This window comes from Triturus cristatus, chromosome 2_1 (genome assembly GCF_964204655.1).
Source record: "Triturus cristatus chromosome 2_1, aTriCri1.1, whole genome shotgun sequence".
Lineage (NCBI taxonomy): Eukaryota > Metazoa > Chordata > Amphibia > Caudata > Salamandridae > Triturus > Triturus cristatus.
The window spans coordinates 784,428,487-784,454,211 of NC_140581.1; the positions used below are offsets into that span (position 1 = coordinate 784,428,487).

Here is a 25,725-nt window from a genome sequence, read left to right on the forward strand (position 1 = left end):
GAGTATATGCCATATTTAAGCTGTAGTGTAGCATGACAGGGCATTATGACTATGATAAGGCCCATCCATGTCACTCCTCCATGGACTTTTGTAGGTCTTCAGTTTTCAGAATATGTATGGGTTTGTAGGTTTTTTTAGTTGTGGGTAACCCATGAGCCAAAGCCTGCAGCAATCCCTCTATCCTAATCTATGTAAAGAGAAAATCCCAGAAAAACAGCTGCCATTCCCACATTTAGGTCTCAGTCTCCTGCCGGATATTATCCCCAGCTTCATTTGTGGGGCAATATTTTAATTGGCAGAGGTGTGCAAACACAGTATTTGCACAGCGAATCCTTGGCCCCAAATATGAAGTAATAGTATTTGTAGGCACTGTTTAAAGGTTTTGTGCCTTTGGACTGAAAAAATATGCTCTGCTCCCAAGTCACAGGTATGGGGATTCCTCTTGGTCTCCAGTTTTCAAAAATGGTTGAGATTATCAGGGTTCCCTAAGTAGCCAACTTTCACACGTGCCAAGTTTCTGTGTAAAACGATAATTAAAAATGATTGACTGTCCTGTCTGCTGTTATAGCATGTTCCTTTCTGTACCCAATGCCCTTCTGCATATGTGAGGTACGCTTTTTATTGAGAGGTTTGTGGCAGTGTAGGATGATACGACCTTTGTGATTATCACTTGATGCATGTACAATTTATGAATTACAAGTCGCAAGTGTGAATGAAAACGTTTTTGCAAAAAAACTCCCACCATGGCATTATGCACCTTGTAAGTTTTTGGAAGGTATAATTGTAAACTATCCCTAAATCAGGTACTTGTGTACAGTTCAAAATATATACCTGTCCAATGTACCTAATTTCCAGATATTTTAAATTCAGTTTCATATCATTCACATTCCCCCGCCAACGAAAGCATAGTGCGTGGAATCCAGAGTCAGACAGACATTGAAAGTTCTTATCTCTTTGATTTGAGGAGTCTAGGAATCATAATGGATACACTTTTCATTCATCGATCTTCGACGCAAAAACTTTTTTCAGGAATTTCGCTTATTTTCATACTTGTGTTCACTATTTTGTGAATTCATTGACGATTGTTCTTTAGGATGTACTGGCCAATCTAAACAATGAATTAGTTGTTGTCCAGTTTTCAGAAACACACAGCTTTATGTATTCATTCATAGTTTTCTGACATTTTCAGTACAAACTCCAAACTTATGGAAACAGCCAAAATATGAAATATTGAACACCCCTTTGCCAAGTCTTGAAATAGTGGTGAATATTTTTCTTTTTGCCTCTGAATCTACATGAGAAAGCCAATTTAGCACAGTAATTCTTATTTTTATCTGAGTTAATGGAAGTCATACACTTTCACAACAGTTAGTAATTCTTCTGAATACTATGGTCACAGGGTACAGTTTGTGATGTTTTCTTTGTGTGGGTTGTCATGTTAAAATTAGGTAATTGAAAATATTTTTGAAATATTTGGAGAAATTAAGTTATCTCGAAAGGTGAGCCATCTTTTTCAGCTACTTGTTCATAAGAAAACATTGACAGTTTGCAGGAAAAAACTAAACCTGCACATACACATAGGAAAGCTGCAAACTCCAGACTACGGAGAGAGCATTAATCAGTATCTACTTGTGATTTCTCTCACATTATAAAACATTGCACTCTCTCAAACAAAACTACGGTTTGCCACCTTTTTATTATTTCTCAAACTGCTCCACAATAATTCATAAACCCTGGTCTCTATGCAATACCCAACTTGTGGCGGAAAGTAATGCAAAGTTGCCCTGGATATAGTTTGCCGAATATAAGTGATGAAGGTCAATGATCTTAAATGTCAATAAAAAGGATTTTGCAGTCTAGGTGGAAAAGGATTAGCTGTCAGCAATCAATTGTAATATGATCTACTCTGTGTATAACTATATAAACCTTTTACTTGTACCCTGTCATACATCATTTTTCACCTCTCAACTTGATATACACTTCACCCAAACTACCAAATAAATGAGCACTAACAAAGCAAGTATATCATAGTACTACACACTACCTGTCAGCCTGGCAATGAAAAATATTGTACTTGAAACCTAACTTGCATAAAGTTAGTGCCAAAGGAAGTGAGTTGTATGATTACTTGTATCAAATGAAGCATGCATTCAAACATAGCTTTATTCTTGTTGAATATGTTTTCTTAGTCTTTGTTCACCAAGTGTTCCTGCAGTTCTCTTGTGTTTCTTTTCTTATAATAGAGATATGCCTATTTACAAGAAAAAACATTTTGGTTAATTTGATGATATGTTTGTCATCAGTGTTTGTTTTTCAAAACTTTGTATTACTTTGAAATGGAGTAGATGCTGACTCTGCACTTCTATGCCAGTTTAAGGTCACATTGCTTTGTTCTTGCCAGGCAGCTCACACTGAATAGGTAACTTCACTTCGAAGAGCCACTGAACAATGCACATATTTCTACAGCGACAAAGTAAACAGATAGAAGTTTGTCAATGTAACCAAATAAAAGTAGCAATTAAACTGTTGTCATTCTAATCTTCTCCCTCTGAAGATTGCTGTCAATCTCACTGGACACACAGTCGTGGAGTGACATTGTAAGATGAAGATACAGGTCATTTACAAAACGTTGTGTCCTCATTTCAGATGCTTAAATTGTGACCTATATACTTCTTTAAAAAATAAATTTGTTTTTAATTTGCAGGTAGATTTAGCAACTGGCTTAGCAATAGAAGAGGCATGCTATGCTCAGGTGTGTATCACAGTTTTCTCTATATAATACCTTCTTTCTCCTTTCTTGATAGTACTATTTCAGTTTTACTCACTCTCTTTTTTGTGACCTGCATCTATCTCTACAAAACACTATGTAGAACTTTGTAAAAGTGTACTGAATGTTATAGTATCTGCAGTTAGCACCATTGTTATCATTATACCCAGAAGAATAGATGATGTCCAACTGTTCAGGAGGCGTAGAAGTTGGACCCGGTTCTTTAAGGAGCTGGACATAGGGTATTTCACTGTCAGTCCAAAGGTAAGTAGATTACCCCAAAATGACCCTGACACCATGACACAGAAGCAATAAGTGGTAAATACAGTAACCTTGCAGCAAGGAAGGTGTGCAGAGTTTCTGAGTAAGACATCTTCAACAGCCAAAAGCTACTAGCTACTATGTAAGTAGACCTTAGCAAGATAATGTGTAATATGCCATAACAATAGAGAGTACTGTATTGTGGGCTGTTCCAGCATGTCCTAACTCAGGCATGTGACGCAGTCCCTCCATCACATCCATGCACAAATATATCTGACTGGGATGCTGTGACTCATTGGGATTTAAAAGCTGATCCTTCACAGTTTTTCCAGTATTAGAATGTTGGATGTGATATTTCCTCTTTCAAACACTGTTTGTCCATCCTTTTTTGTCAGGACTATTGTTTAATTCAGTTTCCTGTTTGGAGATGTGACTAATAATCTCTTCATAAATTAAAGTCTTTCTATTATAATGTTGGATGTGATTTTTCCCCTTTCAAACACTGTTGGTCCATCCTTTTTTGTCAAGATTATTGTTTAATTCAGTTTCCTGTTTGGAGATGTGACTAATAATCTCTGCATAAATGAAAGCATTTCTTCCTTTATCAGTAAATCAAAGTAACCGGTGGAGTAACCTGTCATTAACTTAAATCAATCTAATTTATTGTATAATAAAAAAAATCAAAGCTATGAAACTTTAAATGTATGAAGATGGTTCTACTTATTTTATTCAAACTCGTTATGCACATCATTTCTTTAAACTTAGATTACTTTGTATGTCTATGCCCTTTTCTTTTAAACAAACTTGTATTGCTTTATATGTATTTATTTACAATACACAAATCATTACAATTTCATTACATTCTATGAATACTCACTGTTATCAGGAGTGGTGGAAAAGAAAATGCAGCCCAATGTATTCTTTATCTTAAGCGTAGTAATATGGTGCAGAAGCTCTGCTCTTTACAATCTCAGAAGAGATTAAAAAAAACTTTTAATAAACAAACCAAAGCAGTATTTGTGGCCTATGTGGTCAAATCAGTTTAATTTTGTTGATTTTCTCACTTTACTTTTCATATCTGTCTGTGGCACTCTAGTGTCTTTATGGGGGATTCTGTATTATTTCCAGACTTTCTAGTTAATAATTCTCTTTTTTCCTAATTTTGTTAGGCCTCAGATCGCATGCTTATTCCCACTGTCATCAATCTCTGGAGCATTGGTTTGCTTCCTCTAAATCTTTCACAGACTCAGAATTTACTGCGTCCCTCTCTCTTGCATGTCCTTGTTCCCTTTTTTGACTTCCGTGTGTAGTAGCATGCTTCATTACTCAGTTTATTTTATTACTTCTCTTCACCATGGCTTCATGTTCGGTCCACCCTTTTTTTTTCCAGCTCATCGCTATAAGTTGTTTTGCTAATATTAGCGGTGGGTCTGCAGGTTTACTAGTAACTCTTTTATTCGTAAGCTATGAGTAAACCCCATATATCTTGCACTGTTTACAGAGTTACTATGCACTCTATTTATTCTCATTTTCATGTTCTTGTTTACATATTTTTTGACTGATGCATCAATTTGTTTTTCTGTTTTCGCCTAAATTCCCACATTTTTGTTTACATATTGTCATATCAGGATTATAAGTCAATCAGGTTTATAAATCACAAGTGTTGTCATAAACAATCATCTCTCTTAGTCAAGAAAACACTGTTGTTGTGGCCCACTACTGTTAGTTGCCTTCTTGCCTTCATCAGAACCTTATATTTTCCCAATATATCTCATGCTTCAATTTAATAGTCAGTATTCCAAGTGAGTTTCAGTAGAAACCTCAATATATATAGTATTTTTTCCTCTGCATTATTGTACCTAATTATTTCTCTTTGTCAATGCAACAATTCTTATATCCCGATCAATAACAGCATCATGTTGATTCATTGATTTGGTTTCATCCAAAATCTGTGTGGTCACACAATTTTTGGTTATAAACAACAGTTCACTACAACTGATATTAGATAACGGACCCAGCTGTACAATATATTTTTTTTATTTGGATGCTACTCCATTTCTGATCTGATCTTATTCCTATGTTTCCTCTAATTTAATTTCAAATCATAGTCATTATTATGATGATACAATTTGTTTCAAAATGTATTTTTTTTTCCAATCCTATTCATGTAGGAAAATATTATGTGTTTTTTGATGATGGCAACCATCATTGTATATCTATGAAAGGTGTCCTCACTGATGACTTTAGAAACATTTTCTCACAATCTGCCCATTTAACGAGAAGTTGTAATTTTTTTGCCAATCATACATTTTGTTGAAGAAGTGCAATTTTGATAACATTTTAGTTTTTTCTATAATTCAGAAGGGAAATGTATCTGTTGATAATCCCTTCTAAGTATTTTTGATATTGTGACACATCCATCTTCTTTTTAGCTAATAAAAGTACAGGAACTGACCTTACTCCTTCTTTTCAAGATGTACATTTTACATGTTATGGATTAACATGAAACACTGGTTTCTCAGTTATAGAAAAACACTATAGTCTCTGTTGCTTACTGTTTAGATCTAGACTTGCGTGCCTTTCTACATCTTTCATGTAGAAGAACCTCATACAGTCAATCATTTATAAAAAAATAAAAAATATATATTATTTCCTTTCTCACTTAAATGAATTTGTGTACTTTTTACCTTTATGATTGTTTGGAAATTCCATCATGGGTGCAGTAAGCTAATTTTCTCTTTGCTCACATGTTCTTCACAATCATTACAAAAAAACACAATGATCAACGGTGATCTAAGATTTATTACATTTGCATGTAGACCCACTAAGTGTAATTGTTGTGTGTAGCAGAAACCTTTACTGCCCAAATATTAATTATTCTCCATCTATTTCTTTCAGAGTTATGGAAATGGTTTCATTTACTGCCAGACATATCCAGGATATCCCGATATCATTGAGCATAGGCACTAAAATACCCACAGCATATCTTTTTCATTAAACCATATGGGCTTCTGTTATAGGTTTGTCTTATTGCAGAGGTGTGCTCTATTATTTTGATGTGTACATTTGGCAATAAGAATAGGAACAGTTTGAGAATCTGTCCTCTCCAAGCCCAGCACCTTTATTTAATTTGATTCTGATAGGTGTGTACCTGTAGTTTGAATTAACTGCCCCAAAGAAACGTAATGGGTTTCATGCTCTTTTACAAGTCACTCTGGTTTTACAAGTGGAATGATTTCATTTTGATCGGCTTCCTCAGAGTGTATAGTGTTATCTTTGTGTATTGGTTCCACTTGATGTTTGAAGTGGGTAACCTGCATTAACCCAAGAGTAGCTATCTTCCCCATAACATGCTTCCTACAGGAAAAGTTGTAGAAGCAGTATGAGGTGCACTATGACATATTTAATCCACAGATGAAGTGTCCATTTGCGAACATTACCTGATTTAAAAAGGACAGACTAGATGAATACCTGAACAACTTACAGGAGAGCTCAGTATAATCTTTGATGAATGATGTGTGTAGAGCAAAGGACTATGAGTTACTCTTTAAATAGTTTTAGACTGTCAGGTTGCCTTTTGGACATCATGATAATGAATAGGAAGAAAGCATATAATTTTATGTAAGAGGGAAGAAAGGTTAGCTGGTGTTTTGAGATTAAACCTAGGTCAGAATCAAATGCTTGGGTTACTGTCCAAAACCTCTGTCCTGCACAAGGGAATATCACCATAGAACAATAGCATTGAGTATACTTTACTGCGTTTTGGATGCCTAACTTGAAACAGTGCAGAGAGGTTTTCTACCTTCTGGAAACATGTAACTAGCATAATCGTAGTCTACATCATTATTGAACTTATCACCAGTGTTTTCTTGGAGTATATAATACCTGGGGAAAACAAAAACATGAGATAGGGTTGCATACCAAAAAGGTGAGGCAGATTTTCTCTCATCCACCCAGCGCTATTGAATGTACATATTCTAATTTTGACTTAATATTTTCATTGCGATTGTGGAGTAACTATTACAGTAGTTTAGTCACAATTATCATCAAACTAAAGCCACCAGCAAAGGTGTTTATCTTGGTGGGACCATTTTAAAATAGGCTATTGATAGCTAGATGTTTGGTTTGCAGCAAAGATATTTCTATTGCAGATTCAATTGATGTGCATTCTCCTGCTGACTAGTGCTGGGTCCAGAATAATACAACATGTATTTTTTAGAACTCTTGTTTTGCAGTCAGACATGCCTTCAATGTGCTTTCGATAATATCCTATGATTCCACCTCTGATTGTTTTTATTCAAGACCAGGTCTGGTTTAATTGCAGACAGCTGTTTGCTTGGGCACGGAAATATTGAAAACCGCTTCAAGACCTCCTCAAATTTAAGAGAAACACTTGAGAGGTGATTTCTTTCTGTATTCAACACCATTCAGATGCAATCATGTGAGAATGACTCCAGAGATGATGGGTAGTTATAGAGGCAAACCATTTTAAATAATATTCTGAATGTAACAGAGGTAATCATTGGAAAGAATTGCATTCCATTTGCAAATTTTGTTTTCCAGGGATCGTGATAACTTGCAGTGTTTATGAGCACAACAAACTGAATGAATTATTCAGAGAGCAACTGTGGGCTTATTAAAACATATTATTACATGAAAACTTTATTGAGTCACATGAAGCCTTTCAAGACGATTTGGAAGATAGGAAAGCATCAGAATCAATCTCCATCTGATCCCTATAGAAGGCCTGGTCCTTTGGTACAATGTGCAGTGGAACAACCATCTACGCACAAAGTGTACTTCATTGAATCCAACCTGGAAACTGTACATTAGTGCCTAAATTCTAATCTAGTTGGAAACCATCCACATTGCGGTAACTTCAGGTTTCAGTGACATAAACAGTAAAAAAAGAAAAAACATGTAAAGTACACTGAAAACAAGTCTCAAATGGTGACTGCTGGTTGCTCCAAAATGCGATCTCAAAGTTCTATTCTCAAAATTCCCAAGTGGCCAGAGATAACAGATTCACATTGTAATAGAGGATCAGGCACAATAACAAGATCTGTCTCAAAAGTAGGATCAGCTTCGAAGTGCAAATCAACTGCAAAATGCATATGAATAAGTGATGGAGGATATAATGTGCATGGCTTCTCGGAAACGTGTTCGAGCACAGAGATCTAGAAGTTTTGGAGAATGTTCTCACTAAGATGGCTGCCAGTTAACGTGTAAAAAGGTGGGTTTTAAGAGCCTTGTGAAAAGACAGTTCCTATGGAATCCAATGAAGCAAAAGAGGGAGCCTATTTGTCACACTACTGGCTAACACCATAAAAGAGAGTCCTCCCAAATCTTACACAGTAAAATCTGGGGATGGTAACCTGCAAGTCGGAGGCATAGGGCAAGTTTCTCAGAGGCACATTGTTCTTAAATCTATAAAACAGGTATCATAGACCCTGTTGATGAAAGGCTCTTCATTGAGAGAATATGTAGCTCCCGTAGCAAATGAGAGATATGGGCTCTGCGAGGAATACCAAGATTCAGGCCTGCAGCTAGATTTTGCACCATCGGGAATGCGGGGATACAGCCATTGGCAAAATCCAAGCTTGGCATCATCAGCGTGTGCACCGCTGGTTTTACGTTATGTAATGGGCAATCGATGAAGAAAGCTCTGCAGCGATCTAAAGAAGAAAAAGCAGGAGGCAACATCAGAATTAATTTATGGAGCAAAAGACAATCTGTCATCTATATTTACTCCTAAATTCCTCACTCAAGAAACAGACTTTTTTTTTTTGGGGGGGGGGGGGGGCGGCAGATCCTGGCCCCAGCAGTTAAGCAACCACTTGTTTTTTATTTGGACAAACATGAGGATCTCCATTTAATCCACATTGCATAACAGATGGTTCTCTCTCAGCCAATGCAAGATGGCAGTAAGGGAAGATTTCAGTGCCTCCACAGGAAAAAGAGAAGAGGCAACTTCTCTTAGAAGAAGCTGTGTGTCATCTGCATATGAAATATTCCTTAAGGCCAAAAGATTCAATCAACATATCACTCCAGACCCAAAGTTAGGCATTGATCGCATGGCCCTAAGGAGAAGGTGAAGAGACTCTGTCCAGTTTCATAAAGAGATACAGCAACAAATGACTCACCCTTATGCAGAAACAGGCTATGTCACAGCTTACCTTCTTTGACATCCATGGTACTTCTGCACCAAAAAAAGTAAAATAGTCAGAAAACTCACATTGAAAAGGCCAAATTGCACAAACAATAAACTTTCCAAATATCTAAGAACAGGAAGGTGGCTTTATAACTACCTACAATGGAAATTATTGGTTGGTTTCCATGGTCACCAGCATTACAAATGCCCCTTGATTCTGAGCAGAAGAGCAGATGGATTGGGACATATAACAAGTACAAGTAGCAGGGAGAAATATAGGATATTTGGAATCAGCACCTAAAACCTCTGATTAGCAAACATTCATATTGCGGGCAGGAGGAAGAAGTGGAGGAGGAAAAACACAATTCCATCAGAGAAATACATAATTGTGCAGAAAAAACTAATCGCTGCCTGCCTGTGTTAAAGACAGCACACTAATTGGTGTTGATTTTGGATTGCACTACCCTTTCCTTTTTTATTTTCTTTTGAGTAGGGATGATAAGGGCAGCCTTACCCAAAGATCACACCACCATCATCCAGACTGGATGTATGGATAATTGGGTGATGCCTAAAAAAGGTACCAATATAAAATGTCTAGCTCAATTCTAAAGAAGCTGACAAGATGTACTTGCACCCTTCAGAGAGGAGGAAAAAGAAACAAAAGCATAGAAAAAGTTCACAACAAACATTGATATACACACACACATTTACTACCTAAGCTGTGTTGCCTTTCCATGTGAACCAAATTTACAATTATTTTTGATTATCTCTCAATATACATCAGAGCTTCTTCACCGCACACTACAGGTTAGAAGACTAGTCATGAATTATATGTACCTCTTTCATAGAACAAGTACACTGCGTGACACTTTTGCTCACCCATAACATTGGCCTTGAGATGACTTAGTCTGGCATAAGCAATACATTGTAAAGTGCAGAGACTTCTCTTCTATATAGGGCAATCAAACACTCCATGCTTGCCCTGCTCCTATTCTGCACACAAGAAAGAAGCGACAAGGACTATGTTAAGGAGCATACCCATAGTTGGCATTTGTAAAGGTGCTACGTAGTTGTCTGTTCACCTGGATCAGACTGGGACAGAAAATAGGCACCAAAATAAATGATGCCCCTATTAGTGAATTAAATAGCTAAAACAAGTGGACCATATTTTCAAATTGGGGTGGTTTTGATCTTGTAAAAACACGCTGTATAAGTGTTTTGCAAGGTATGGAAGTCTGCACAGATTTGACCTTGATGCAGACAATGTTTGTTTTAATATCGAGGAAGTGAACAGTAAACAAGCATTGGCAGTGACACTAGGGCTGGCTTTAAAGGAATATTGTATGGTAATGTGAAGCATTGCAAGTAAATAGAACAGGATTAGTTATGTATTTGTGTGGAAGCAAAGAACTGTAGAATAATATTGGTGTAGGGTAAAAGGTCCGGCGAAAATTGTACTGTCAAGCCAGATCTAAAAATCGATCTGGGTTAACGACTGCCCTCCTCCTATCTGCTGCTGGTGCCAGTGAAAAACAACATAGATTATCTAGTAATCTAAGACACTTTAATAGCATTCCAATGTCACATGTATTCCCTTAAAAGTTCATGCTTAGGCAGGCGGATAAATAAACAAAATAATCAGAGCTGCTTGGAGGGCAAGCATTTTTTGTGTGGAAGCAGACAACTTCTACCCAATCAAAATATGTTCTCCTGGCTCCCAACATGTGAACGCAAACAAAGCGCCTCTGTAGTGATGCTCACATAATTGTCTGGCGACAGCTGTGCTGTCATGCCAGACCATAAAAACGGCCCAGCTGACAATAAAACAGACCCACAAACAGCCAGAAAACAGCCCACACACTTTCAGACCAGCCCATCAAGCACTGCCTGATTACCGTATAGGCCCGTCCGACTCTGCTGTTCACACATTCACAAAACATTATTTTGTCAATATACATACCAGGACTGAGGCTTTGCTTTGTCAACGTTTTGAGAAGTTTTGAGCAGACCTCGCCCACAACATTTTTTTGAAAGGTGAAGCTAGTGCTTTACAGGATTTGCAAAGCAGTTCAATGCCCAAACTGCGAATAGAAATTTTGGCATTCATGTATAAACCAGTTTACAATTTGTTCTGCTGCAGATTTACGTGTTATTCTTTGGCATTCCCTAGGGTAGTGGAAGTTAAGGGAGGTTTCTGGTACAGGGCAGGCAACATGATGAGGAAAAATCAGTAATCTGAGGTATGGTACACCTCCTAGTTAATCGTATACTTTAGAGGATTGTGAGTCTTTTGAGGCACAGCTTGAAAAAACACATGCTGTATTGTTCTGACTCACAAGTAGATGGGAGGAGAGTAACTAGCTTGTGAATCTGCAACAGAAGAAATTGAAAAGTGAAGGCTACAAGTAAATCATATTTTCCTACTTTCACAGTGCTACCCTTGACTGTTGTCCAGATCTGAGTGCAAAGCACATATTTTCCTGAAAATATAAGTGTATGCCTCACTTTAACAGGGTATTCTTGTTCTGAATGAAGAAGGGATTTCATTCCAGATGAACTCTGGTAAACCAAAGGCTTTTGTTGAATTGCTGATTTGAGAGGATCTTAAAAATTAACAAAGTTGATTTTGTTTTATACATAGAACTGAAAGTCCTGTACAAGCTAAATATACAGGCTCTCTGGGAAGGATGTTTAAAGCGATGTGCCTATACATCATTTAAGGGTCACTAAAGTAATTATTTGTAATTGGGGTAGTGCAATCACTAAGTCACAGCAGCAGAAGTTGTTCATTATAGTGGGGTATACCCATTTCACTGATAACTTTCCCAAAGACATTATGCTAGGAAAAGTGCCCTGAAGCCACTGTAGACTGGTTAGGTGTGACTTACAAAAACAGCAAATGAAGTAAACCATTGATTATTCATTTTGGCATGGTAGTGTGGGAGTGAGCCTTTTCAGGGCCCCACTGGTGCAGGGGTTCGCCCTTCTTTGTCCTTAAGTCCTTAGACCAACAAAATTGAGATTGGCACGGAAGCTGTAATATCAAAGAAAATAGATTTATTAACCTCTCATGAGGGAGACAACGTCAATACAGTACCCTCAGGCCACTGTAGGAGGTAGTCCAAGGAGTACAGAAACCATGGGCCTTATATATACATTTGTTGCATAGTCAGCATGGAGACTCAAAGGGGAGGCACTGGCACATACAAGAATAGTTATTGACTAACATGGGTATACAAACATTGCTTGCTCAACAAAATGGGAGGGGAGACATTTCTGCTCACATCTGTTAAAACAGCCTGACAGTTCTATTCTAAAACAGGTGTATTGTAGCAGATACAGGCCTTCCTGATCATACATTGCTCTGGCTTTGTGCTGAAGGAGTTCACTGTAATTGATGACTCAAGCAGAATAGAAAAGCAGGCAACAGTAAAGAGACAAGAAGCACATGGCCAGCACATGGCTAACTAAAATGGCTTTAGAAACAATGGGGTAACCTCTCACCCCATTTCTTGACGCACAGCGATGAATATGTGCATGCCAATAATGCAATACGTTAAACCAATCGCTTGTAAAATGTTTAAACATGTACAAAGTAACATCGATTTGGAAAGTTCTTGTATTGAAACGTTGTTTTTAATTGTAGAATGCCCCTGACGAAGGGCCACGAGAAGGCCCGAAATGCATTGGGTTACCGTGATGGATTAACGAAGATCACTTACATGCACTCCTAGCTACCGATTAAGGCCACGGCATGTCTGTAGCGTTTGAGGTTACAATGATGAAAGTGAGATGTCTCACAAGTGACCATGGATAAATCCTGGATACCGTGAATAACTCTGATGAGCTTTGAATAAATTTTGGGGTAAACTTGGTTTAACGTATTGCATTATTGGCATGCACATATTCATCGCTGTGCGTCCAGAAATGGGGTGAGAGGTTACCCCATTGTTTCTAATGTCTTTCATAAGTACGTGGCTTTGGGCAGACCACGATTCTGGGCCAGCACGCGAACAAACGCAACACTGAGAAACTTTTGAAAAAACCGGTGTGCACTTTGTCACTCTCATTTGAATAACTAAAATGGCTGCCACAACCAAAATGGCTTCAGCTAATGCTAACGGTAATTTCTGCTAGTTTCCACAGTAGTCACAATCTTTAAAATAGAGACGTGTTTTTACTAAAAAGATAGACCTTTGCTTGTACTACTAACAAAACTGCACATTGTTTGGCCAGTTCCATGGATTTTCCAGCCACATGTCCTGCCTCACAGCACACCCAGGGGTGGGTCTCCTAGGGTCCTTTTTGTACTGACAACAAATTAGGAGTCAAGCTTTATACCCCATATGACCTTCCTAGAGCTGCTACGGCTAACACGATGCTTTAAGCCTGTTCCTTCTATATGCAGATGTAGCTGCTAATTGACTGCGTATATGTTAAAATGAATCCGCCGTTTAGTAAGACTCTTCATACATATAATCATTAGCACTGATCCCTTATATTCTACCTATTTGATTGTACTATTCTGTTGTAGAAACTCTTACACTGTCTCTCACTCCAGACTTAACAGGGTTCCAACATGAAGAAGCAAACTATGCTGTTACCCCTCACACTCCACCTAAAAAGACCTACACTCTTATGGAAATACCACCTTTTTGTGAAGTCACATGGAAATATGAATCCTCAGCTATGTAGTGTGCCATGCTTCATCACTGGTTCCCACATCTAGTACTGGGAACTCCAGAGCCCAGATCTGTGGCATACATACCTATTTGGAATACACATTTGTCCAGTCTCAGCTGCAACATTCCAGATTACTGGAGATTATAGTTACCAAATAGGCATTTCCCTCATGTCTCTTAGATGGCCATGGTCACAGGAGTAGAAAGTGTATACTTGGGACTAACCCTGGCTTACACTTCAACCATCTGTACAGAAAGGGAAAATAAACTACAAAACGCAGCCGCTTGGTGAAGATAATATGATGCTGTCACATGTTTTATCACAGTATTGGTTCTTTTGATGGTCCCTACTCAACTGTAGAAAGCCTGCTAAATTATAAGGCACTTGACACTATGAACAAACCAGCTGCATTATTTCAAACTAGTCTCAGGGTCTGCTTCAATGATTTAACTCTTCAGGCTGAGCGCCATGTCAGGAACTTTGCACTTAAGGCACCCACAAACCAATTGAGTTATGTTTGTTTTTTGGAGATTGGTTCTCCAAGAGTATCACCTGAGCTTCTCCATTGTGCACACAATGGTAAAGTACCCTTTCTCATGCACAAAAAGTGCTCGACTTAAAGAGAGGTTGTTGGATCCACATCAAAAGTTTATTTGGATCAGAATTACCTGATGTCCACAGCTCATGAATATAGTTTCTCCATAAAAAGCATGTTGGCAGGAGTGTTGCAACGGTGGATGTGGGTCTTCGAGTCCTCTTTTGGTGGTGCATGATGTTGTGCATTATCCATTCATATGAGGTTTTGTTCATTTAATTTTGCTACCTGATGGAAGTAGTACTTCTAATGAAAGAAACCATAATGCCAGACTGACATACCAGTAAAAAACTGGAACAGGCTGAAGGGTATGTGTCTGAAATATAACACAAATCAGATTCTGTTGGATAATAATTAAATTACCTCATTATCTAGATACTGGTACTATCAGCTAGGCCAAGCACCTAATGAAAGAAACCATAATGCCAGACTGACATACCAGTAAAAAACTGGAACAGGCTGAAGGGTATGTGTCTGAAATATAACACAAATCAGATTCTGTTGGATAATAATTAAATTACCTCATTATCTAGATACTGGTACTATCAGCTAGGCCAAGCACCAGCCACGGATTTGCTGGATCTTAACTTTGGTTCACTCTTTGATTCTTGTATATCCTTCTACCTACCTTCACACCCGCCCGGGTCACTGTAATTTTGCCTCACTTTCAGGTATATGCCCCAGTAATAATCTGTCCTGTGTTAAGAGTGGATCATCTTTTACCACTAATTCAGTCAATGGTGATGTCCGCATTTCAATACTATTTGCCCATCTATTTTATACTCACAAAAAAGGTCCCCACATGCTGCAAAGTGTATAGACCAAAGGCATTCCCATTATTGTCGGTGTGAGTAAAAATCACCATATGTGAGCCATGAAAAGCCAGTTGACTTGAATGACCATGGAACATCAATAGCAACACAAGGCCCTCTGTTTGATTTGGATAGTTATCAATAGAAGCTACCTAGATAATGGTCAGACTTCTTTTATATGGTGTCTAGAATACTAAATAGGACCACAGATTGGTTTTCAGTTTCTTTATTACAATCTCTATTTTAGAGGTAACAAATTTAAAGCCTCATTTGAGAGTGCACCACATAAGTGATCAGTCTACTTGCAATGTATGTAGGCCTTGAAGAACCTATCTAATTTAGAGCACTACAGGTCATTGCAGATGCAATGTCATCCTTTACTTGTTTCTCTGACTACCCGGCTACAGGGTAGGTTGTGAAAAGGGTACAGTGATTGAGCCTTAGATATCCGCAAGCAGAAGATCAGAGAGGCTCTGAAATCAGAAGAAACACAAGGGATACATTTCCAGAAAGAGTGGAACTATTGGTCTGCCTCAGTGCTTTCAGGTTGGTATTCAGTTCTGAAATCCCATTTACCAGTGCCCGCCTGTTGGGTGTAATATTTATCAAAAATACAACAGGAACACAGGGGGAATAAGGAGTCAGATCGCCCCCCACTCAAACAATCAGAAACCCTGTAAGATCTGACCCCTCACAGACAGACCACTTAATAATATGGACCCACAGGGAGCTCTCACTGTGCACCTTCAAACTTCCCTAGCAAGGCCCGCTAATTGCTAAATGCCTGCTGGTCTGTGCTGTTCAATCTAAGCAAAACCAAAGGGGATGATAGACGAAGTGTTGAACATTGCAAGCACTCACCCGCAGTCAACTGATCTGGGTTTAATCCATCATCATTCTTTAGCTCACTCCGTCACCCCAGTTCAGACATGGCCATATGGAAATCAGTCTGACCCTGTGCCTCATGGGAACAGTCCAGCCCGAACTGCCAAGCCATGTCTTCCCATGAACCGGAAACAAGCATCCTGGGACCGGTTTCTGGCTAATCAGCCGTCATCAGCCAGGCTAGCTTGAATCCAGTGGCAAAGTGAGCAAGGGACCCACGTCTGGGCATACCCTGCCAACTTAGGGTGAACAACGCAAAACCAAAGCCAGAGCCTATGACTACAGCATCCAGTGACTTCAAAACCCTCACATAAATGTGTATTACAAATTAAAGATAGAAAATGTGAGAGGAGGCCAGTAAGCACCTCACGTACGAAAACCCAAGGAGCTGCTGGATGGTACTCGCCAGTATGCCAACATTATCATCATAGGTTGCTTACATGGCCAGGAAGAAAAAAGAGAAGAAAATGTGTGCTTAAACTTACTCAGAGGTGAGAAATTGTGCAGAGAATAAATCATAAACACTGTGTGCCAAACTACACTGAGTCTATGTAGCTCACTCAGTGACCCGTGGACCCCAACCGTGAACAGGAGAAACTATTCTCACAATTAAAATGAGGTACCACTCACATGCAAGACATCCTTTATTGAGTGCTGCGAGTATCCTCAGGTTAACAAACGGGCATGTATATGGTCACTTTCACCCACGAAACGCCAACATGTTTCGTTGCCAATACTCTCTAGGCAACTTCGTTAGGGCATTAGGGGAAACCAGTCTTCACCTCTTATTTCTTACTGCACCATATCTGTGGTTATTGACTGAATAAAAAGAAAGAGAAAGTGCCAATCATGAACATCATGCTAATAAAGCATCCTTTTTTAAAAGGTCATGGACACTACCCCTGTGCGATAATGCTGTGCCTCGTCCCACTGGATCAGTCACAGTGGGCGCCGGCAGTGTTTTTAGAAAACGGTACGTGGGTCACGTGATGCGTACATAGTGTCATGTAGCCTGAAAACCAGGAAGTTGCTGGAATGGCGGCCATCTTGAAATGTTGTGCCTATGAGAAAAAGCAATATGTGATGCCTATATCACCAATCCTTATTGCGCCCCCAATCGAGCCTGCATAATGAAACATCATGTCAGAAACATTCATAAGTAGGTCACAACTTTATTATCAAGGTGCCTTGCTCATCAATCACATTGACCAATGGGCACCAAAGCGCACCCGGGTTTATACATTGAACATTTGTCCTGTCTCAACCCAGTACATAGTAGCACCCCTATTTGCTACCCTATTACCCGAAGTTATACGTGGATGGGTAATTATCCCAGGCGCTTTCAAATATTCAATATATAGATCAACGTGGGAACATAATTATTGATGGGGTCATATTTAAAATATTAAAGTTTTTAAAAAATATCGATTGACCCATTAGTGACCACCATATAGGAAAAACTTATATATAGAGCTAACTGAGCTCAAGCTTTATTATTGGCCCAATTATATTTTATATTTCCAACACACCTCAGTGATTTTCATCTGTTTTTGTATAGGGGGTAAAGTCAGGGGGACATGCATCATGTGTTTACCTAAATCAAACCGGTGATGGCAAACAGATGGACATGAACGGTACACTGTAGACTCCTTACTGGGCTTGCAAGATGTTAAAAGATAGATGCATTTTTTGAAAGAACCCCACTATAAGATTTTCAAGACTTTATGTTCAGGTGTGGTACCAGACAAATGTCAATCAAAGGGGCCCAACTTCATTTACAAGTGGTCTTAGCGGTTGCCCACCTTATTCCATTCATTAGAATCATTCAAGCCCCCTTGATCCGCACCCTCGGTGGAAATCCATCTTGCTTCTTTTCTGGCCAAGATTTCATCGATGTTGTATTTCTCACCTATCACTCTCGCCAACACCATCCATCTCAGATCCCTAAGATCATGTTTTTCTTCTCGGAAGTGTTGGACAAGGCGAGTCATTAGCTTCCCTGCCCTCAAGGTGCTCAGATGTTCTTGTATCCGAATTTTCGCTTTCCATGACGTGAGTCCTATGTAATGCAACCCACAATGACATGTAATCCTATAAACCACATGTGTGGTGTTGCAATTACTGAACTTGTTCAGATACCAAATTTTTCCGCTCACGAGCTGGACACTCTCAGTGGCTTCGGTCAGATCACATACCGAACAACCGCCACATCTATAGTGTCCTGTTGGTAAATTATAATCCTTCTTTTGTTGAGTAGGACGTGTGTGGACCAATCAATCTTTTAAATTGGGAACCCTTCTGAAGGCAAACCTAGGTGGTGGCATTTTCTTATCCCCGGTGTCCAACAGTGACCAGTGCTTCCGAATTATTTGTCTGATTTTAGTAGACAGAGGGTCAAAAGTTGTTACAATGGGTAGACATTGGTCTTTTTGTTTGTCAGATCTCTCCAGTAGTGCTTCGCGGGGTGAATTTAGAACGTGTTTGCGTGCCCTCTTGACCACTTTATTAGGATACCCTCTGTTTGTTAATTTCACAGCTAGGTCTTCAGATTGTTCCATGAAACCTCCCATGGATGAACAATTGCGACGATATCTCAAAAACTGCCCAACAGGCAAGTTATCGCGTAACGCTCTGGGGTGATACGAACGATAGTGTAGCAGGGAGTTCCTGTGTGTGGGCTTTTGATAGACAGCCGTCATTAGTCTGTTATATTCAGCCGTGATATCTACATCCAGGTATACAGCTGAGTCCCTACTGATGTTCCAGGTAAACCGCAAGCAGTCATCTTGTATGTTCAACCATGACAAAAATTCCAGTAACTGGTCCTCTGATCCAGTCCAGATACAGAGGACATCGTCAATGTACCTCTTCCAGAGAGAAATATTCTCCTGGAAGGGGTTTGTAGCGGGGTAGACAACATTCTCCTCGAACTGGCCCACATAAATGCAAGCCAGATTAGGCGCGAATGTTGCCCCCATCGATGTTCCCGACACTTGTAAATATATCTGGGCTTTATGTATAGAAATTCCTGGTGAGGGCTATTTCTATGCATTGCAACACGAAAGATTGCGGGACATCGTAAAACCATTCGACTGCCCCAAGGGCACACGCTGCTGCCACCTGCGTTGCCTCTTGAAGGATGCTGGTATACAAAGACTCTATGTCTATTGTAACCAGCAATTGTCTAGATGGATCATATTCAACTGTGTTCAAGATGTTCAGAACATCAGTGGTGTCCTGCACAAACGAGGGTTGTGTGATCACGGACTTCCTTAAAAAGAAGTCCACAAACAGGGTCAATGGCTCCAAGATCAATTTGATCCCTGAAACAATTGGGCAGCCCGGTGGCGGGCGCTGGGCTTTGTGGATCTTCGGCAGGATGTAAAATGCCAGCATTCTAGGTCTTACATTCACTAGGAAGTCATCCTCCTTGTGAGTTATCCACTTTTTCTCCCTAGAGTCCGCCACCAGGACCCCAATAGTCTCTTGGTGCTGGGGTGTTGGATCCCGAGCTAGTGAATGGTAATTGATGCGCACTTCCAGGAGCCTCAAGACTTCTTTCTCGTAGTCCTGCGTATTGAGCACTACCACCGCACCGCCTTTATCGGCTTGTTTTATTGTGATCAACTTGTTGTCCTGCAATGACTTTACCGCCATCCAGTCAGTCCTATTCATGTTACAAGGGTAGAATGTATTTTGTGACTTTTCCAAGGCATCAATGTCATGGAGTACTCATTGCTCAAACATGGCTACCTCAGGACCGACTGATGTACTTGGGGGACAAACCCGCTACGGGCGACGTAAATTGGTGGAAAACACCGAAGGTGCTTCCACCTCCCGATCTAAAAAGAACTTGTGAATCTTGATCTTTCGCATCAGTTCAAAGAACTCAATTCTACATTTGAAGGTATCATGCTTTGGTGTAGGACATACTCCAGGCCCTTGTTCAGGACCCTTATCTCTTCCGCAGAGAGTGAGTAGTTTGAGAGATTAACAACTATATTCATAGTGTCATGTACAGGGATGTGCCGGACCTGTTGTGTTGTCCTTACAGGGTTGAATACTGAGGTGTCCTGCCTCTGCTGCGTGTTATGCGGGGTGAGTATGCCTGCCATGTTTGTTGTGGGATGGACCTTCCCCTGCCTCTTCCCATCTGCGGACCTCCTCCCCTGTTGCCTTGGCCCAAAAAAGATCTTAAAAGGGCACCCAAATCATCTTCATTTGTTTTTTGTGGAAGGAAAAGCAACTGAGGCACTGGAATTAACCTTTCCAATCCAGGAGACCACATTTTAACTAAAATACTGCAACACTCATCTGCTGTCTTAGAACGTCTGCCACCATTTAATAAGGCACAGTTGGAAACCATCTTCGTTGCCTCAGAGAATCCCTTCTTGGTTCTGGCTGTCCACAGGCAAATTACATGACATAACAGACCTGTAACTTATGATCCCCAAGATTTTATCATCAGACCCTTCTCTGAAGGGGGTAGTGGTCTAAACCTCTTATGTAAGGCTGAACCCTAATTTTTTTTCCTACTGCCCCTCCAGATCAAGAATCTAAGAGCCTAAACATGTATACCTCTGGCAACCTTGCATTTCCCAGGTCAAATGCCACATGGCCTGTATGTTTGCGCTCTGTGGCAACAATGACACATATCCGTCAGCCATGGTTTGGACACTTCTAAAGGGATCCTCAAGTGATGCAGTGACTCAATCCATGGCCATAGCTTTCACTCTGTACCACGAGGCTTGGATTTGCTCCACTGGTTTCTTGGGAGATATTCTCAACAGATCACTTGGTCATGCATCTGATCAGCAAGGGTTATGTCTTATTTTTGTATGTTCCCCTCTGTACTTCCCTACTTCTACTAGGACATACTCTTCAGAATTCACCTTGATCTTGAAGGTGGAGACTATTCATTGACTTCCTGGGACCATAGATGTTGTATAGTTGCAGGAAATGGCATGGTATGTTACTCAAGATTATTTCTTTATTTATTTCTCAAGAATGGCTGAGGGTCTGAGGCCCATCTTGGACCTGACATGCTTGATGCGGCTCCTGAATCTTTTCATTTGACAGGACATATTCAAAATGCTGGTCCTGAGCAGGTTCTCAGTCCTCAGTCTATGGGTTGAGTGATATCCCTTGACATACAGGGAATCTATTTTCAGGTGATGGCTAGGGTGATAGCTTCACTGTGGAGGTCTTTCTGTACTTGGAAGACTGGCCGATCAAGGTAGGGTCTCCTTGACTGGTCATGAAACATCTTTAACACATCATCACCTGTTCCCACTACTTGGGCTTCATGATTGATGCTCAAAAGTCCAGTCTAGTCCCCACACAGTGATTGACCATTATAGGTGTGATGCTAGACCCAATCATTTTGAAGGCTTTTCCGCTTCAGAAGAGGATTTTAGTAATTCAGAACATGATTTTGATATTTCTGGATCAGGACCTGATCTCTCTTCTTTAGTCCTACAACTGTTAGGCCTGATGGTCTCATGCATCCTGTTGGTGTTGCACCCTGGATGGCAAATAAGAGACCTTAAGTAGTGCCGGAGGAAACCATTGCTCCAGCATCAGGGGAGCCTCTTGTCTCAGATGCAGAGCTACCGTTCTGTGAATTTGCTCTGGGCATGTGCCCCTCCAGTCTGCTGGTGGGTTATCATTCAGTCCTCCATAGTTGCATACTACAGTAGTTATGGACCCCTCCTCTTTGGGCTGGGGTGCTCATCTTGGTAACATCATGGCATGGGGCTAGGAGCAACACTTGGATAAATGTGCTTGAGCTGCAATCACCCTTCTTACCATGAAGGCTTTTCTTTCTTCCATTTCAGGGAGTGTCATTTGTGCTCTGTTCGACAACACCACAACTGTCCATTATATCAAAAGACAAAGCGATGTGAGGTCTTGACCCCGTGTTGGGGGCTGATTCGTAATAGTGGTGTACTGGTGACCCTAGCAAAATGGCATCTTCCCAGTGATGGAGCCCGTCACAAGCACCCTCAATGTGAGAGCGATTTCTCAGAGTTATTTGCTCCATAGAGGACAATGGGTGGGAGCTTTACCCTGAAGTAACATAAATAATCTTCTCAAAATGGATCCACGGGTCAGAACAAGTATAATCCATCACTTAACTCTGAATAGTTTCCTGGCAGAGGCTTTTAGGTTCAATTGGTTGCAGGGCTTGCTTTATGCCTTCTCTCTGATTTCACTTATACCGAAGGTCTTACAGAATTGTGAGAGGACTGAACACAACTGCTTCCCCTTACATGGCAAGCAGGGTTTTGCAGGCTGATTGTTTGTAACTCCATACTCAGCTCAAACTTCCTCTTCCGCGCAGGGTGGACCTGCTTTCTCAGCATGGTGCTCTGGTCCTCTATCATACACACCTGAAGATTGAGCGGTGCCAACAAGAGACCTTCTCCTTGCCTCCTGAAGTTGTGGGCAGTTCTTGGCTCCCAGGAAGTCCACCACGAAATCCACTTGTTTGGGCCACTGGAATAACATTGTTCAGTGGTGTGAATCTGAAACCTGAGTCCCTTTTAGTTGTTCTGCACTTCACCAGCATAGTCTATCATAGGCTACTATAAATAGTTTTTTCGACTATCCTGTTCACCTTTATTTGCCTTCCTGGCCATCCTTCTTTGTTTAAGTTGCCACTTGAAGGTTTGCTCTTTTAGTTTCATTCCATTTCATTTAGCCACCACAGTGGTATTTGAATCTTGTGTTATGATTCCACATAGCATCTCCTTCAGTGGCAGCTGGTATTTACCAGCAGTGGGGGTGCAGGGGAGGGGGTATGAAGTGAAAATGAAATAAATTACACTTACCTGTCTGCTGCTGCCGCCGCTGCCGCCTCCTCCTCCTCTCAGTCCTCTTTGCCCACAGTGCAGGAAACACCTGGTTCCCAGCCTCCCGATAGCCAATCACAATGCTGCATAATTCCAGTAGTTGCTTCTGTGGGACTCATTCATATGATGAGGAATGTGCAGTAAGAAGTATTCATTATAAGAAAAATACAGATACCTTCAGTACTGCTATTTCTGGAGGATAGTATATCTTACTGCAAATTCCTCACCACTGTCTCTCCTCTCCTGATGAGTTATTACTGTTATTAATAAGATCCCAAGGTGTGAAAGCTTATCACATACTGTATTGTAACTGTCATTGAGTCTCTCAGTTGTTCTTTGAATGCCTTGATGGGGCATAGACAAAACTACCAAGGACTGATGTCACCACACAAGTTGAGGCTTTAAATGTGGAGTTGTTGTTAGATCCTAAGCAGAGAGAATCATGTCTAAAGCTGCATGGTGACACAGGTAAGCTATTGTTGCTAAAATGTTTCCGGATCCAGCCTGTTTCTTATTCATAATAGTTATATAGTATGTCGTTTTTTTTGTTTTTAAACTGTTTTCATTGATAGCATTGCATCACATCACATCATGTACCTTTATCGTATGCATATTTACATCTCGGCATCTATATGTCGATGTACTGCTTTTTCCCCAACATCAGTGGGCCATAAATATAGTATATAGTTAATATAATATTCATAAGGTGAGGAATTTGTGGAAAAATATACCATCCACCAGAAATATTGTTACTGAAGGTAAGTCAGTAACATTTTTTTCACTTTGTAGCTACCTTTCTTCTGCCAGAAGCTTGTGTTCAGCCTTGTGCTGTTGTTGGCAGTTTTAGTGTATCACTGGTGACCTTGAACATTTCTCTTTTGCAAGGTCAGTGTGGCTGCTGAAGATCCCTGTTACTGTTGTGGGTGAACAGGTAACAAAGGAGGGTGAACCTTAAAGTTCTGGAATTGTTCATCCTAGTTGCAGCAGTTTATTTAAGCAAGTAATATTTAGTCCTGAGAACCCATATTGCAATTAGAAAAATTAGAAGTATTCCTAACATCAGTCTTCACGCCATTGTCTTTGATTTTCTAATTACTTTTCAAGGCCTTTTTCAAAGTTATAAACACTGCCTTTTGATTTGGACACATGCTATTCTTTTTAAAAAAAAAGCTTTTTAAGTCCTCATTCAAAGAAAAATGCTCTGAATTCAAGAAGGTAGGGCCTAGTCAAACCAGTAAGAGGCGAAGCATGACCCGGTCTCTCCACACGGGAGGGTGGGTAAGTTATTACCCTGGAGTCAACCGTGAGAGTAAGCCTCCTGGGTTAACCATGGCACCAATTCTTCTACGGGCGAGTGCATTAAGATATACTGAGCCGCCACTATGACAGCCTGTACAGCATGTTGGTAATCAGTGGACCATAGAGCACAAAGCTTTGTTTCTTACTTAAATGAAAAAGCTTCCCGCTAATGTTTAAGAGAACAATTGCAGGTGTAAGAGAAATTGAAAACAAGGAGACACACAAAAAGAATATCAGTGAGAGCTTTGTGGAGGCAATATTCAATAAGAAATACTGGAGACTGGTTTCTTAACCCACTTATTTACACTATCATGGTGTGAAATTCTCTGTAAAGAGCAGATCCATTCTATTTCAGTGGGGGGAGAAGGTAAATCCCTTTAACACACAACTCCTTTCGTGCCAAGAGAATCAGAAGAAAAAATAGAGCCTTCTGGGTTTTAAAGAAGCTTTGATTATCCGCCCCACCTGGAATCACACCGAAAAGACCCAGTCAACCTAATCTCTTGACCTATAATAGCTGAAATGATCTTACCCACGTTTTGCCAGAAAGACTGGATTGAAGGACACTGCCAAAACATATGGACCTTGTTCACGTTGTTTTCATCACATTTCGGGCACTTCTTTGTCACTCCATTCCCCATCTTCGACAATTTCTGTGGCATCCAGTATGCCTTTTGGACAGTAAAAAGGTGGTTTCTCTTTAGAGGCGCAGCTTTCATATATGACCACAAAAGAGACATAGATATTTGCCCTAAGGTTTCGAGGTCTTCGCCTGGCAGGTCCCTCTTCCAGATCTCTGTAAATGAATTCTCTGTGTCCTCACCAGTCTGAATTAGCAACCAATACCAGTCTGCTACTTCTTTCCGTACTGGGTTGTACGCAGACAGGGATTTGACAGGGAATCTAGAGCATTCACTCCCTGAGATATGGGAGCAGTTTAAGAATTTTGGGAGAGCATCTGGATAATCAATTAATCGGCAAAAGACTGAATTAATGACATGGAACACACCCTACAAGAGTGACCTTATGAAACATGAAATAAGATATCTTGGGGTTCAAATAGTCGAAAATATAGAAAGGATAGCGTAGGTGAATTTTGACAAAGTAACAGCGAGTGTGAGATCACAGTTACAACCATGGGAGACTCTTCCACTTACCATTCTGGGTAGATCAAACCTCTTAAAAATGCCAATTTTACCCAAGTTTACCTTTCTATTTTACACTATTCCACTAGAATTCTCGAAGATCTGGTTTAGGAAAATACAGGGGCTTTTCTCCAACTTCATCTGGGGAAGCAAAAGCCCAAGAATATCTCAAAAGAAGCTTAGGAGAAAGAAAGTTCATGGCGGCATAGCCACCCCGGACCTTTATATATACACAACTGTGCTTTTCACCTAAAGAACTCTTGTCAACTATTA

General features: G+C 40.2%; 1 protein-coding gene across 1 annotated transcript in view; it reads left to right on the forward strand.

Moving 5' to 3' along the window:
* Positions 1-25,725, forward strand: part of AUH (AU RNA binding methylglutaconyl-CoA hydratase) — a 536,927-nt gene that overhangs the window by 497,197 nt on the left and 14,005 nt on the right. Inside the window, exon 9 of the mRNA XM_085632723.1 lies at positions 2,705-2,752. Coding sequence (XP_085488849.1) covers positions 2,705-2,752 — 48 coding nt within the window. The remainder of the gene's footprint in view (positions 1-2,704; positions 2,753-25,725) is intronic.